This window comes from Camelus dromedarius, chromosome 1, assembly GCF_036321535.1.
Source record: "Camelus dromedarius isolate mCamDro1 chromosome 1, mCamDro1.pat, whole genome shotgun sequence".
Lineage (NCBI taxonomy): Eukaryota > Metazoa > Chordata > Mammalia > Artiodactyla > Camelidae > Camelus > Camelus dromedarius.
Window position 1 is genome coordinate 50,560,345 of NC_087436.1, and position 15,803 is coordinate 50,576,147.

At 35.9% G+C, this 15,803-nt stretch overlaps 1 protein-coding gene across 1 annotated transcript in view; it reads left to right on the forward strand.

Annotated features, from left to right (window-relative positions):
• Nucleotides 1-15,803, forward strand: part of CENPE (centromere protein E) — a 69,153-nt gene that overhangs the window by 3,166 nt on the left and 50,184 nt on the right. The window contains exons 3-14 of the mRNA XM_031468396.2: nucleotides 958-1,047; nucleotides 1,164-1,282; nucleotides 2,409-2,528; nucleotides 2,969-3,050; nucleotides 3,406-3,473; nucleotides 3,551-3,616; nucleotides 7,150-7,201; nucleotides 8,738-8,825; nucleotides 9,164-9,293; nucleotides 10,234-10,353; nucleotides 11,231-11,389; nucleotides 15,331-15,475. Of these exons, the coding sequence (XP_031324256.2) occupies nucleotides 958-1,047; nucleotides 1,164-1,282; nucleotides 2,409-2,528; nucleotides 2,969-3,050; nucleotides 3,406-3,473; nucleotides 3,551-3,616; nucleotides 7,150-7,201; nucleotides 8,738-8,825; nucleotides 9,164-9,293; nucleotides 10,234-10,353; nucleotides 11,231-11,389; nucleotides 15,331-15,475 (1,239 nt within the window). The remainder of the gene's footprint in view (nucleotides 1-957; nucleotides 1,048-1,163; nucleotides 1,283-2,408; nucleotides 2,529-2,968; nucleotides 3,051-3,405; nucleotides 3,474-3,550; nucleotides 3,617-7,149; nucleotides 7,202-8,737; nucleotides 8,826-9,163; nucleotides 9,294-10,233; nucleotides 10,354-11,230; nucleotides 11,390-15,330; nucleotides 15,476-15,803) is intronic.

The window sequence follows — 15,803 nt, forward strand, 5'->3', positions numbered from 1 at the left end:
ATTCTCAGTAGTCATGTATGCCCACAAAGGATTTGGACTCATCCACCTATCTGAAGCAGGTAACATTAAGATTTGAATCATCCTACCATTTCTCCTTGCTCTGAAATCATGACCCCTAAGCAGCCTTCAGATGGCACTTTGGTTTTCCATATCATTCTGCCAACAGGACAGATATGTGATTGTGGTGCAAACAAGGTGATCACGGAATTTCTCATCTCAAGTCAATACATTTCCCTCCTAATTTACAAATCCACTTCTTGTGAGCTTTTTAATGTGAAGCCACCACTGAAAGAGTGGTCTATTTTTAATGTGCTAACAAGCAGAGAACCACATCCTGGACTAGTGAATTCATCAGGGTAAATGCTACCCTAAACCCAGCCTTCAGCAGCCAGCTATCTGGTCATTCTCTATAATGCTTCAGCTTTGGTCATACTTTTCTTCCAGATGTCTGCATTTCTTGGTTTAGTTTGAGTTAGGCATTCTTGCTAGGTATGTTAGAAGCATTAAAATTTCTCAAAGAATCCTAACAGTTCACATTTCCTAGGTATTAACCATATGTTCACAATAATTCTGTGAGGAAGATAATACATATCCATTTTACAGATTAAGTCACTGAGGCACAGAGACATCAACCTCTTTGGCCAAAGTCACACAACTTGTAAGTGGCAGAACCAGGATTTGCAGACTGTCTGATTCCAGACCCCCATATGAGCCACAATGCTCCACTACCTCTTGAAAGTACATAGGATAGCGGGCTTGTATTTTTTTCTGCATAAGGATCAATACATTTTACCTTAAAGAGAAGAGTATTTTCAGAAGATCAGTAAGTTGAAGAAAACACTGTGTCTTAAATATTTTAAACTACTATACCCTGACAATTTTATTTTAGCAACTACTAATTCAGAATGAAGATGCAGTTAATTTTTTTGGTTTAACTTATATGTAATTTTTTTTTAGATCGTGTCTTTCACAGTAATGAAACCACTAAAAATGTGTATGAAGAAATAGCAGTACCAATCATAGATTCTGCCATACAAGGCTACAATGGTGTGTATTCACTGCAGAAACATTTCAGTTTTGGGTGTCTGTTCAGCAAAGATTGATAGTTTCATACACTATAGATTCATTTTTAACCTTTGCATGTGTGCATTTTGGTTTTGCAGGTACCATATTTGCCTACGGGCAGACTGCTTCAGGAAAAACATACACGATGATGGGTTCACAAGATTACTTAGGAGTAATACCCAGGGCGATTCATGACATTTTCCAAAAAATTAAGAAGGTAAATAACTTAGCTAAAGTTCTGGTACATGCAGGTAAAAGTAGCAATAATAGGATAGCAACCTTAGTATTCTCTTGTAAAGATGAAAGGAAGTAGATTTATAGTTACCTTTTGATTATCCATGAGGAAAGAAGGAAGGCATAGTATAGATTCATTTTTTCCCCAGAAACTTACTTACAAGCTTAAAATTCTTTCATTCTTTTCCTTGAATCCTGAAACAATACTCCCACAAAAAAGTAGGCTTTAAGGAACAAGAAAATCTTATCAGAATGGTTAGGTCCTCATTGCCTTTGTTTAGTGATTATTAGGGAGCAGTAAAAAGCAGACTAGATACAAGATGAGGGAAGCAGAAGGCCAGAATAAGTGACCTAATTAATTAAACGTTGGTTTTAACTTAGTTTTTTCATCGTTATTTTGATGATTTGTAATGTTCTTAGTTGAATATATGTAGGTAGAGTTTTATTTTGAGGTTGGAGAGTTGGACAGCCTGCTCTCCTCTTCTGATTTTTTGATACTATACTTTTCATTATTTCTGAAACAGTCTTTTTGTTGTTGTTGTTTAACACCAGTATAGAACCACAGGGGGTGTTTTTTGTTTTATTTTTATTTGTTCTACAAAGATAATTTTTTGAAAGATAAATATACCACATGACTTCACTTATATGTGGAACCTCAAAAACAAAAATGAACAAAAGAGACTGATTCATAGATACAGAAAACAAACAGGTGGTTGTCAGAGGGGAGGGAGACTAGGGGTAATGAGAGAAATAGGTGAAGGAGATTCAGGGGGACAAACTGCCAGTTAGGAAATAAATGAGTCACAGGGATGAAGTATGTAGCATAGGGAATATAGTCAATAATAGTGTAACATCTTTGTATGGTGACAGATGGTAACTAGCCTTAACATGGTTTTGAAAGGTTTAGAAATATTGAATCACTACGTTATATACTAGGAATTAACATGGTGGGATAAGTCAACTATGCATCAATTTAAAAAATAAATAAAATTTTAAAAACATAATTTCTCAAAGAATATTTTAATATCTAATATTAGCACATAAGCATTCAGTATTAGATTTTCATAATTGGATGATCTCTGATGTATTCACATATTTTTTTCTTCTAGTTTCCTGATAGGGAATTTCTCTTACGTGTGTCTTACATGGAGATATACAATGAAACGATTACAGACTTACTCTGTGACACTCAAAAAATGAAGCCTTTAATAATTCGGGAAGATTTCAATGTGAGTAACAGAAATAGAGTGGTTCATAAAATAGACTTACTGATGGGGATTATTTTCTTTAATATTTGCTTTTAATTTCTATATATTTTAGAGTGTCTCCTGTTACTATGGTTTATTTTCTATTTTCTTAAACATTTATAGAGATCATCTTTTAAGTAACATGTACAGTTTTTAAATATTGACAACTGTAATATTTTGGTGTAAGTGCCTAAGAAGAGCAAGGTAGAAGTATCAGGTTAGAATTTGGTGTGCTTTAGTATAGGAAATAAATTGTAAATATCATAGATTAACTTGTTATTTTCATACAGAGTAATAATCCCCATTTTCCACTCTTAACTTCCGTAAATGAATTGTCATAGTTTGCACTTTCTTTTTGAAATGCAAACTTCTAAATGACTTCTCTAATTTCTCTACTTTTCCCATAATTTAACTTGTTTCAGAGGAATGTGTATGTGGCCGATCTCACAGAAGAAGTTGTTTATACATCTGAAATGGCTTTGAAGTGGATCACAAAGGGAGAAAGTAAGACTTTATATTTTCTTTCTTTCTTTCTTTCTTTCTTTCTTTCTTTCTTTCTTTCTTTCTTTCTTTCTTTCTTTCTTTCTTTCTTTCAATTTTTGGGCTGGTGGTAATTAGGTTTACTTTATTTTTTGATGGAGGTACTGGGGATTGAACACACAAACTTATGCATGCTGGGCATACACTCTATCACTGAGCTACCCACTCCCCTCATACTATATTTCTTCAAAACACTTGTAAAAACTATTTAACTGAATGTATTTAGGCTTTAAACCACCCTTTTCACTTTTAAGGTAAAATAATAGTGTTTTTCTTTGGATTTTAATACATGCAGCTGAAGTATGAATTTGTTTTACAGAGAACAGGCATTATGGAATTACAAAGATGAATCAAAGAAGTAGTCGTTCTCATACCATTTTTAGGATGGTAGGTAATTCTCTCTATATTTGGTCTTTCCAATTAAGAATGCACTAATTTTTCTACAAGTTGCCTTTTCTTTCTAGATTTTGGAAAGTAGAGAGAAAGGTGAACCTTCTAATTTTGAAGGATCTGTCAAGGTGTCCCATTTGGTGAGTATTAAGGAACCATGATAATGTCGTATACGGGCCAAAGCAAAATTTATTTAGCTTCTGGATGTTTGGTTTCATATGAACTGTTAACTAATTGGCAAAAGCATCTATAAATTAGTAGTTTCATCTCGTCAGTAGCATGAAATTACTAGCTGAAATGTAGGAAGAGTTCAGAGGATCTTACTTCCTGTTACATTATGGCTGCCGTCTCCTCAACTTGAGATGTATGAACTGTAGGAGTTGAGGCTTTTCCTAACCAGTAGTGAAGGAAGTGTTGGTTCCATGCACATTAAAGAGTTAATCTTAGAATTTGGGGTGATTTTTGTGTGTTTGTTTGTATGTTGGGGGTTTTAAGAGGGTTTTTTGGTCTCAACCAATAGAACTGAGACTTGTGAAATGAGCAAAAATCTGGGTGAGATGGTTAAAAAAATAAATCACATTATTCAAGTTCATTCTTAAGTATGATAAGAAAATTAGTTTTATGTTATAAGCACTGTTTTAAACTGTAAATCCCTTGAAGGGAAGAGTGATATCTCCTTCATCTTTGTAGCCCTAACACATTGTACATAGTTTATATTCAATACCCTTTTGTTGAGTAAGTGAATATAGCATTATGCACACATTCCTTTTTTCCACATAAGTAAACCTCCCAGTTCCTTCTTGCTGCACCATATCATTTCTCTTTTTTTGTTGTGGGATATGATTTAAGATTACTCTATTTGATTTATGATTTAAGATTACTCTATTTGATTTGAAAACTTAAGGGGAAAAGGCAATAAATCTATAATATGTTTATTTACTTTCAGATTTTGAAAAATCGGTCTTAATTAAATGACTAGTTCCAGTTTACCTCCTTTATTTTACTATACAAGTATAACATTTCTTTTAGTAGACTAGTCTTGCTTTAATTTAACAACAACAGAAATATAAAAATTAACTTCTGTTTTGTTTTCCAAACCTAGCCTGTGTTATATCACTACAATTTTGACTTCTCTCTTAATAATTTAGCTTTAATATTCTTGATGTACTCAGTGATCTGTTTGGTGTCTTTTCTCATATTCTTTGATGCCCTGTCATCTAAGGACCATAAATACCATCTGGTCCAACCCCTCCAGCTTCCCTACTTACTCTAAGTATCTTCTTGGAAAGAAATCTTCCCCAAAGAGTCATTTTCTTACTCTTTGGAGGTGGTCTTTGAGTGTCTCCTGTTCTTTCTGGGATAATAACATCCAGGTGCTCTTAGCTCTGCTCCTTCTCTATTCCCTTTTGTGGCTTCTTTCCTCCTACCCTCCTAACCAAGACACAAGAGTGTTCTGTGGCCTTTTTCCCATGTTTGCCGTCAGACATTGCTATCATTTCTGTGTTGATGGTGGCCAAATATTTACTATTTCTGAAGCCTCTGAGTTCTAATTCAGGTCTTCCTAAAGATTGACCCACTGTTATCTCCAACTTCAGTGGGTCTAAAACCAAATTAATTTCTTCCTATCATAGTGAATATTCTTTTTTTCAGTAGCACCAGCATTATCCTGGTCACCGAGGCTGGAAACCCAAGTCAATTTTGACTCATTTTGTTCCTGCCTTCCCTTTTGTCCAGTCACCACCGTTTTGTACTGATTCCACTTTTCATTATTCCTATGGGTGTCATATTCACTTAGGTCCTCATCTGTCTTGAATTACTCTATCCTTCTCCTGAGCCTAGTCTCCAGGACTAGTCTTTCCTTCTTCAGCCTGTTATGCAGATTTCTAATGTTACCAAGCACTGCTTTTGTTGTGGCACCTCGCTGGACAAGATCTGGCCACTGTTAACCGATCTTCCCTTTCTTCTGTTCCATCCTGAGTTCCTCTCTTACAGGTAGATTGAGCTTCTTAGGGCCTTGGATGGAGCACTAATGCTTGTTCCTTAATTCATGCTGCCTTCATCACACTTTGCCCTTTTATTATGTATCTGGGTCTTTTGTAGTAGATACTATATAACGAAGATTAGACTTTGAGTATTTTAGAGAAAGCAGTATCTGAGATAGGACTGTAAAGCAGGAGTACATGATTACCTGCCCATGCCTCGGTGTCTCCACAGAGAGAAGTAATTTAAGTCTCTGACTTTCTTTTAATGCATTAAGAATATTTGCTGAGACTTTACCAAATGTTGAACACAGTCCTGGGCTCTCAGATTAAAATAATAAAGAAGACATCCCTCTATTACTTACTGTCTCCACTACAGCCTCCTAGCCCAAGCCACCGTCATCTCTCACTTAGGGTCCTGCACCAGCCTCCTTCCTGGGCTCCCTGCTGTCACTCTTGCTCCTCTCCAGTTTGTTCTCCACCCAGGGGCCACAGTTGATCCTTCAGAAAGTTAAATCAAGATATGTCAGTCTTTTGCTTAAAGCCCTCTCCTGGCTCCCTACTGCATTTATAAAATCCGGAGTTCTTACCCTTGCTTACAAAGCCCTGCATAATCTGACACCTACCTAATTCTGTTACCCTCTGTTGTCCATCTCCACTTCACCAACTCTGCCATGCTGCCCTTTCTATTTTATGAACACACCAAGCTCATCTCTCCTTTGTGAGTGGGTGTACTGGCTGTTCTTTTAATTGAGAATATGTTTCCCTTGGTCTTGCAGGGCTGGCTCCATCCTCTCTGACATTCCAGATCTTAGCATAATGGGAGCCCTTCCCCTGCCACCCAATCCAAAGAACCTATACTGTCCCTTCTTCCCCCTTCCAGGACTCTATTTAAATCATCTCTGTTTACTTACCATGATTTGTTTCTTATCTGTTTGTCTTTTTTTCCTCCTCTCACCAACTTCCTCCTCTCCTTATCCCACTCCGTGTAGAATATAAGCTCTCTGAGGGCAGGGACCTTATTTGTCAGGTTCACTCCTGTATTCCTAGCACCTAACATACTGCCTGGAACATAACAGGCAGTCACTTTTTCAACAGTATTTGTGAAGTGAAAGAGAGGTCCACGCTTTTAAAGATGTTACCATGTAGTCAGAACAAATGACTAGCTTCACACAGTAAGTGCTGTAATAAGTCATCTAATGACCTCTGGGTACACAGTCGAAAGAGCAATTTATTCAAGGTGCAGGAGGAACAAGGGCAAAGTCAGCAAAGCTACGTTGAGCGGGTCATTTGCTTTTGGTCCTGAGTAAAGACTAGGGGCAGACTAGAGCATTAGAAGTAACAAAGAGAAATGGAAAAAGGTAGCGCTTGGCAGTGAAGCAGCACATGAGGTGTTCAGGATGTAGTGAGCAGTTTGTCTCTGTCAATGAGTAGATACAAGGTGGGAGCAGCACAAGTGCTGGAATCACATTCACCAGGATAAGGTTTTGAACTCTGTGTTGGAAATAGAGATCCTATTCTGGCAGCATTATGGAGAGTATGTTACAAGGGAGAAAAAGGTTTAGAGGTCAGTTTGACACAGGAAGGCTTCAGCAGTGGGGTGAAGGTGAACTATGTGTTTAAAATGTCCTATCAGTAGTTCGGTTTTTATCTCAAGTACCCTTCCTAACGGTTTATTTTCAACTGTCTTACAGAATTTGGTTGATCTTGCAGGCAGTGAAAGAGCTGCTCAAACAGGCGCTGAAGGTAATGAAAACTCATGCAATATATCAGTCTGAGTGTCTTCCTGTTCCTTCACAGAATAAATGTGCTACCGTGCATTTTAGAAACTGATAAAGTAATGATAATAATTTTGTGATAAAAGTCCTTAGTGTAGGAAACAGCTTTTGCATCTGGCTAATTATCTAATTTAGGCTACTACAGCATCAATTAACAAACTAAAACTATACATTTGTTGGGATTGCATAGCTGGAAACTCATGAGGATACCATGACAACCATCTAATTCTTCATTATCATTAAGAAAATTCAGAACAATAATGGGGTACAAAATTAATATACAGACATGAATAATTCTTATAATACAAACAACCAGTTAGAATATTTAGTAAAAAGGCTCAGTTTACAATAATGGCTTAAGAAATATAATACCTAGGAAAAAGCTTGACAAAAATCGCACAAGATCAAAATAAAGAAAACTTCAAAACATACCTGAAGGATGTAAGCAAATCCTTAAACAAACGGAAAAACATACTTAGATGGGAAGGTACAAAATCATAGATGGGAAGGTACAAAATCATAAAGTGTCAAGCCTCTCTTGCAGCTTGACACAAAGCTGAGTGTGGTTGATATCCACTAAACCAGTGGATCTTCAGACCTATGAATGGGAAATAAATGCTTATTGTTTTAAACTGTCTTGTTAAGCAGCATTGTTACAGCAATAGATGAATAGTGTCCCTGTGAAATAACAGCTGTTCAAAGTTATTTGCTGCAGTATGTTTTGTATACATGGTAGATTGAACACCTATGTATCCTGCAACAGGATGCTGGGTAAGTAAATTCTGATATAGCCATACAATGAAATTCTATGATATAAAAAAGAATGAAAAAGACCAGTGTTTATTGATATGAAATGTAATATACTGCCAAGTAAAAATAGTGAAATGTGAAATAGTGTGCTACTATTTGTCTAAAAAAGAAAGGAGAGAATAAATATATATGAACTTGTATTTCTAAAAATCTCTGGAAGAATAAATAATAAATGTGGTTTCCTAGTAGAGAGGACAAGAACTGGTTGAATGGGGCATAAAAGTGGGAGAGAGCTTTTTCAGAGTTGTTTTTTTTTTTTAATGTTAGAGTCATGTGAGCATATTAATAATTTAAAAATGAGAACTTTTTTGGTTGTGAGCCTATAGGAACTATTTTGGTTATAAGTCTATAGTTACCTATATTTGGAGGTTTGAAAAAATAAATTTGAACAGAAAAATTAGAGGGTCTTTTTTAGGAAATGGGCATTTCTTCCCTGTCATTCATTTCATAGTCATCTTTTTCAGTTTTCTGTTTCTCCTGGGTGATAACTTTTCTGATTCACCCAGTAGGTGGGAAGAATAAGGAGAGAGCTCCTCTACCAGTGGTATTAAAGGTGGACTCAGATCTAGTCCAAAGCGTAGACTTTAGCATCGGACCCTTTAATTTCTACTTTCGCTCATAATTTACTGATAAATAAGTTCATCATCCAATACAGGCATCGATTTTAGTTTTTATATTTGTTTAATAAATGCAGGTTTGCGTCTCAAGGAAGGCTGTAATATAAATCGAAGCTTATTTATTTTGGGACAAGTGATCAAGAAACTTAGTGATGGACAAGTTGGGTAAGTTTATTGCACTCTATATTTACCTATTAATGGTTATGTTTTCATTTGGTCAAAAACATATTTTAGTGACACTCAAATAAATGTACTTATTTCTTTTATATCTTCAAAAGCTTCGTGATTCTGTGAGCATACATGGCTTTTTATACAGATGATTGTGTCCTACTAAATGTACTTTCTATTTTAAATATTTTTTAGTTAGTAGTTTTGATCTGCCTCATGTAACCTGTAAAGAATTAATTTTTATAACTGTAGCTATTTTAAGGTTCTACTTTAAAAAGTATTTTGTTACATAAAAATTCTTACTCTTTTTCTTCCCAAACTCATTTCTCACTCAGCGGTTTCATAAATTATCGAGATAGCAAATTAACACGAATTCTCCAGAATTCTTTGGGAGGAAATGCAAAAACACGTATTATATGCACAATTACTCCAGTGTCTTTTGATGAAACCCTTACTACTCTCCAGGTAAGTTTGATTTTTATCTCAACTTAATATGGGGGTAAATCATCTTTAAGAAGAAAAAGAAAATCTATTAAAAATAAGTATATATAGTTTTTAAATTGGCATAGCATATCTATTAAAACAAAATTGATGTGTTGTCTACTAGATAGCATTCCTTAATTTTCCCAAAACTCAATCATTTATATCCCACCTCCACAATTCTTGCCACATCCAACACTATTTTACTGAAATTGACTTGGCGTCCTTCTTTTAAAACTCACTTTTTCACTTAGCTGATTATGAAAGGACACTTTATATCAGTCCCATAAATGAAAAACTAGTATCACCTGCAACAAATTGGGGACCCCAAAAACATGAGTGTTCATAACAAAATAATTCTTAAACTCCTACTAGTGAATTGTTGTCTGCCTTTGCACTGAGCTACGGCCTGCATTTTCTGTTTTAAAAAAAGGGAAGGGGATATATGAATTGTCAATAGAATAGCTGTTTCAGTGAAGGATTCAATATATATAAAGGTCACTTTCATGTACCCACTTAAAATCACTTCTGATACTCACACTCTAAGCAACATTGCTTAGAATAGCTATTGAGCACGAATCAGGGTACCGTCAGAGAAACAAAGATAGAAATACAGTCCCTGGCTCCACAGAATATATAGTACTTTAGGGAAGGTAAGACCTGTCTTCCAACATGATTGCCTTGGATTGATACTTAAGTGGCTAATAAGTGGGACAGAGTTCAAAGAAAGGAGAGAGGCTTTTGACTACAGCATTATAGGCATGGTTACAGAGACACAGAATGCTCTCTGTATTAAAAAAGTATTAAGCCACTTGGGAAGAGTGCTGATTTTTCTTTATAAAACTTAATTACAAGAAACCCAAATATTATTAATTTAATTAATTTTTGTATGTTTTGAGCATGTAACACTTGTATTTTTTCCCAGTTTGCCAGCACTGCTAAATATATGAAGAATACTCCTTATGTTAATGAGGTATCAAGTGATGAAGCTCTCCTGAAAAGATACAGAAAAGAAATCATGGATCTTAAAAAGCAGTTAGAGGAGGTATGTGTGAATCATGGGACAGATTTAGACTTGAGATCTGCCTAAATTTAGCCCAGAGACTTTTTAGTCATCCATACTTGAGTTCTGCGACCTAAATTTAAAACAAATAGTTTTCAACTAAGAAGAAATCAACTGATAAAAATTTTAGTTTAATTTACTATAAACTGAAAGATTTGGTTTCTTGGAATTATTTTAGATTTTGTTGTTCGTCTTCAAAGGGCAAAATTTGAGATTTTTCAAATGGGCCAAGTAGAGATAGTTTTTTTGAATTGTCACAAATACATAGGGGGAAAAATACATAGGGAACAGGTTAAAAAAGAGAGACCGTGTATAGTTACTTAAAACTACTTTCTATAGTTTCACGTTATCTTGAATTCCTCTTCTAACCCTGAGATAGCAATCTAATAAGATAGCATAATCACTTTCATTATAATTTGTTTTAACCACTACGGTCCCCTATTTTGTATAAATCTTGCATTTTAGTGATCTTTTTAAAAATGAGCTAAAATATCAATTGGGAGTCTTAAGACAAAATCTCTTCCTTTGCTATAGGTATTCAAGTCTCTGCTTTTATGACTTCTCTGCCTACTATTGATATATTTTAGAGCTATTACTAGTGTTTCTTTAACAGCATTGTTATAATCTTATACATGGCACATAGAATAGTGACATGAAAAGAAATGTATATTTTATTTTTAGTTTGAGAAATTACTGATTGTGGTAACTGCATATAGGTGTTCTGCACATAGGATATATTTTATTTCAACGAAATTAAAATTCAGTTCACATACAAATTTCTATTCTGTTCTTTTAACCTACTTCAAGGTTTTAAAACCTAGCTATATTTATTATTAACATAACCCAATATATTCTGTAGGTTTCTTTAGAGACAAGGGCCCAGGCAATGGAAAAAGACCAATTGGCCCAGCTTTTGGAAGAAAAAGATCTACTTCAAAAAGTGCAGATTGAGAAAATTCAAAACTTAACACGGATGCTGGTGACCTCTTCTTCCCTCACATCACAACAGGAATTAAAGGTAAGATTTTAAAGATGACAGCTTAAACTTAGTGTACAGAGAATAGAACAGATATTCCTTTATGTTTATTATATAGTTATGCATTTCTTATCCTTTGATACAGTATATTCAAGAAACCCAGAACTTTTTGTTCATTTGCCTGCATAGCAACAAAACATCTAAGAGAAGAGTTTCATTAAAAATACCAATCCCTACTGTAGAGATCCTAATTCAAGGATTCAAGCTTACTGTCTTATGTTTTCTTCTAGGAGTTTTATGGTTTCGAGTGTTAACATTCAGGTCTTTAATCCAGTTTGAGTTGGTTTTTGTGTATGGTATAAGATAATGGTCTAGTTTTATTCTTTTGTGTATGGCTATCCAACTTTTCCAACATCATTTACTGAAGAAACTGTCCTTTCCCCATTGTATATTCCTGTCTCCTTTGTTGTAAAGTAACTGATGATATATGTGTGGGGTTTATATCTCGGCTCTCTATTCTGCTCCATTGGTCTATGTGTCTGGGTTTTTTTTTTGTTTGGTTGGTTGGTTGGATTTTTTTGTTGTTGTTTTTGGTTTTGTGGGTTTTTTTGGCAATACCGTACATACTGTTCTGATTACTATAGCTTTGTAATATGGTCTGAAATCAGGAAGCATGATGCCTCTAGCTTGGCTCTTTTTCAAGATTGTTTTGGCTATTTGGAGTCTTTTGTAGTTTAGAGTCTAGAGTATAGTCAAGGAATCTTTTTGCAATATGCTTCTTGAGAAATTCTAATGAAATTAATTAGGTGATTGGAAGCCACAGTTGTCTAGAGTATGTGGGAATATTTTCTACTTAAAGAAACAGAAATATTAATATCAAGAAATTGATCTAGAAGATAAATCAACATAGTGATCAAAATTCTGGCTTCCAGTTTGTATGTTTTTGTTTTTACTAGAGTCAGGATTTATTTATCTGACATATTTTTTTAAGAGGATAGCCTCTGGAGTTGAACTGCCTGAGCTTGAATCCCACTTCTGTCATTTCCTAACACTTGACCTTAGGCAATTTCTAATATACTTTACTGCAGTTTCCTTATCTGGGATATATAGCTTGATCCCCACTTCTTAGGGTTGTTGTGAGAATTAAGTGAAGTAACATATAGTATATGCTACAAACATTACACTTCCTACTCAGCAAATCCTGAATGAATGTATGCTATTAAGATTATCATTAATAGACATTATGTTCGGTTCACCATAATAAGTATATAGAAGACACTGAAGATCTATTCGTTGACTGAGTGATGAGTGGGAAATATCCCAATGGAAGGTGTAGGGAATAGTGTTTTAGGAAGACATCTACATGTACAATGCTTGAGGTTGTGAAAAAAACAGTATATTTCTTGGACTTCCTGGTGGCAGGGACATTTTAAACCATGTCGAAGGATTTGAACATTGCATTATGCTAAGGACAAGGAAAAGCCTTGTATGGAACATAATTAGAATTGCATTTTAGAAAGGTGTGGCTGCTGTGTGCATCAGATTGATTGGGCCGCTACAATGATTGTGGCTCTTGGAGGTGGAAAAGATTGGATAAACTGGAGAGCTATTTGGGAGCTAGTCTCAACAGGACTCTGTGATTGTTTAGGTGCAGGGGCAGGGAAAGGGGGGAGGAGGTAATCCAGAATGACTTGCAAGTGTTACTAGGTTTGCTGGGTAGCTGGTAGTGCATTCACTGAGCTGAGGAACACTGAATGAAGAGCAGTGGTGCTGCTCAGTGTGTGATTCAGGACATCTCCAGTTTAAGGTGTCAGGCAGTTGAAAATGTGAAAGGTCTGAAGTGGAGATATCAGTTTGGGCATTAACTATGGCAGATCCAGTGTAAAATCCTGGGAATGGATGAGCTTGCTCTGGGCGCATGTTGAGAATGGAAAGAACGGAGGGTCAAACACAAAACCCCAAGAAGCAACAACTTTTTAGGTGAAGGCAGGAAAGGAGAATCCCTAAAGGAGCCCACATTTAGCTCAAGTTTAGAAGGAAACCAGGTAAATGTGGTAACTAAGGAAAGAGAATATTTCAGAGAGGTAGCAGTCAGCAGTGTCACACTCTGCTGAGAAGTTAAATAAGATACACACAGACAAAAGTGTTCGGATTTTGAAACAAGAAGCTCATCTGCAAACTATCTTTAGTTATGTGTTGGTGGTGAAAGCCACCTTGCAGTGGGTTGCAATAGCCCAAAGGGATGGGATCTTGAATACAATAGTAGGGTCTGGCCTTAGACAGAAGGAGAAATGCCTTTTCATTATAACAAGGACAGAGGAGAGGACAGGCTTCCGTGCAAGTAATGTGCAAGGCTTTTGTAAGCCTAGGCTTATATTTTCTTTGTGAAATACAAGGCTATTTTTTCTACTGTGATGGCAGGAGATGGTGGAAACATGAGTTCATAGACATGCTAAGAGTATAAAATAGTGTAGCCTTTATAGGGAATGGGAAAGAAAGCCAATAAGAGGAAAGAGGAGTCTTGCCAGACAGCATTAAGGACCTGGGTGATGGTGGCAGCCAGGCTTCTGACTGTGGATCTGGCAACATTCAGGAGACTGATAAAGGCTCAAAAGGGAGTATAATTCATCTCAGCGTACACTGTGTTCTGATAGGTGAGGGGAACAGAGACTGGGCCCAATAATTTGAGGCTGTTGACCCAAAAACATAATTGAAGTGATGATCTATGGAATCTAAGATGATAGGATGAAAAGACAGGGAAGAAAAGAAGCTAAACAGCTATAATGGGATTAACTGGATCAGGGAAGTGGAAGAGTAGCAACTGTGTTAAGAGCAGAGCGTCTGGGTTTATGAGTTTAAGATAGTGACAAGGTCCAGGAGTGGCTTTGGGAGCACATGGAGTTGAGCTGAAGGTCATTGGAGTCCAGGATTTATACAAAACTGGGTTTTTGCAAAGCAGGGTGTGGAAAGGGCTGGCCACTTCAAGCAGAAGGGTAGTATGTAGTAGAGGCATGAAAGCATGCATTTTGGTCTGGAACAGCAGATAATCTTGAGTGGCAGTGCAGTAGAATGGTTGGTGGATTGGCTCTGAAGTTACAGGCATGGGCTCAGCCACCATGTATGACCGTACTTCTCCAAAGTTTTTGGACACTCGTTAAATGTCTGTAAAATTCAAAAAGCTCATCTATAAAATAGATGTAGTAATAGAGGATTGATGAGAGGATGAAATAAGATGAGCTCATCTTTGTACTAGTAGAGGCACAAGAGAAGACTGGCAGCTATGGAATACGGAAAGACACAAACGTTCAGGAGGTGGTCAGGGGAAGAGAAACCAGTAAAGCAGAGTGAGAGATGCAGACAGCTAGCTGGGTGGGATAAGAACCATACAAGGGATCCCTGAAGGGCTGAGGAAGAAGTAGGTAGATGAGGAGGAAGAAGACAACATAGAAACTAAAAGAAAACGGTAGCTAGAAAGAAGTGAGGAGTCAGGAGTTTATTTTTTTAAAAAACTCAAAAGCAAGTAAATAGGCTTGAGCATTTGTAAAGCTGAGAGGAAGGGGCTAGGGAAGATGACAGATGAACAGATCACTGAGGGAGCAGAACTGAGTATCCAAAAGTGCTTTTGGTAGCTATGGTGGTGGCAGCAACAGCTGTCCCTTCCATGTAACACCAGATTACTTGAAGAGCTGTGAGTCAACTGATTCCTTTCAGTTAAGTTCCAGAGAAGCTTGTAAGTAAACCGTCCAATAAAAAATATAATTTGAACTGTAGTTTCACTAAATTTATTATGGGGTTAAACACTGATTTGAAAAGTTTGAGTATATTTTCTTATTTCAGGATATCCTTAAACTAGTAAGATATTAAACTAGGTGTAGTAAAAATTCTACCAAGTCAATGGTTTTTAAAAATGGAAATGAGTTTCCTTGTTGTACAATGTTTGAGCCTGGATCTGTGTGAGGTAATTTTGATTTCCGTCTTTTTAGGCTAAAAAAAAACGAAGAGTCACTTGGTGTGTTGGCAAAATTAACAAAATGAAGGACTCAAACTGCGTAAATGAATTTAATATTCCTGCAACTGTAACAACAAAAACACCTAAGGCTGCTGTAACTTTAGGAGAAATTGATGAATGTGAGTACTTTTTCAACTACTTTTAATTATAAAAGCATCCCTATAAAGACTTTATAACTTAGTTAATGTGATAAACACATTTAAATAAAATTAAAATGTATATATTTTAGTATAATTACAATAGAGATAATGATAAAAATAAGTAATTTTAAGAAAGTGAACGTTCATAAAGTTCTCTGTTGTTTCCAGATCTCTTAAGAATGAGGCACTGTAGTTGAAACACATGAGACATGTTTTTATTGTATGTTTTTGTTCTAATCATTATCCAGTTAAATTAGTTTCTGTATAACATCTGCTTTAACTTTGCTAATCTTGCAAGGGTGGCATT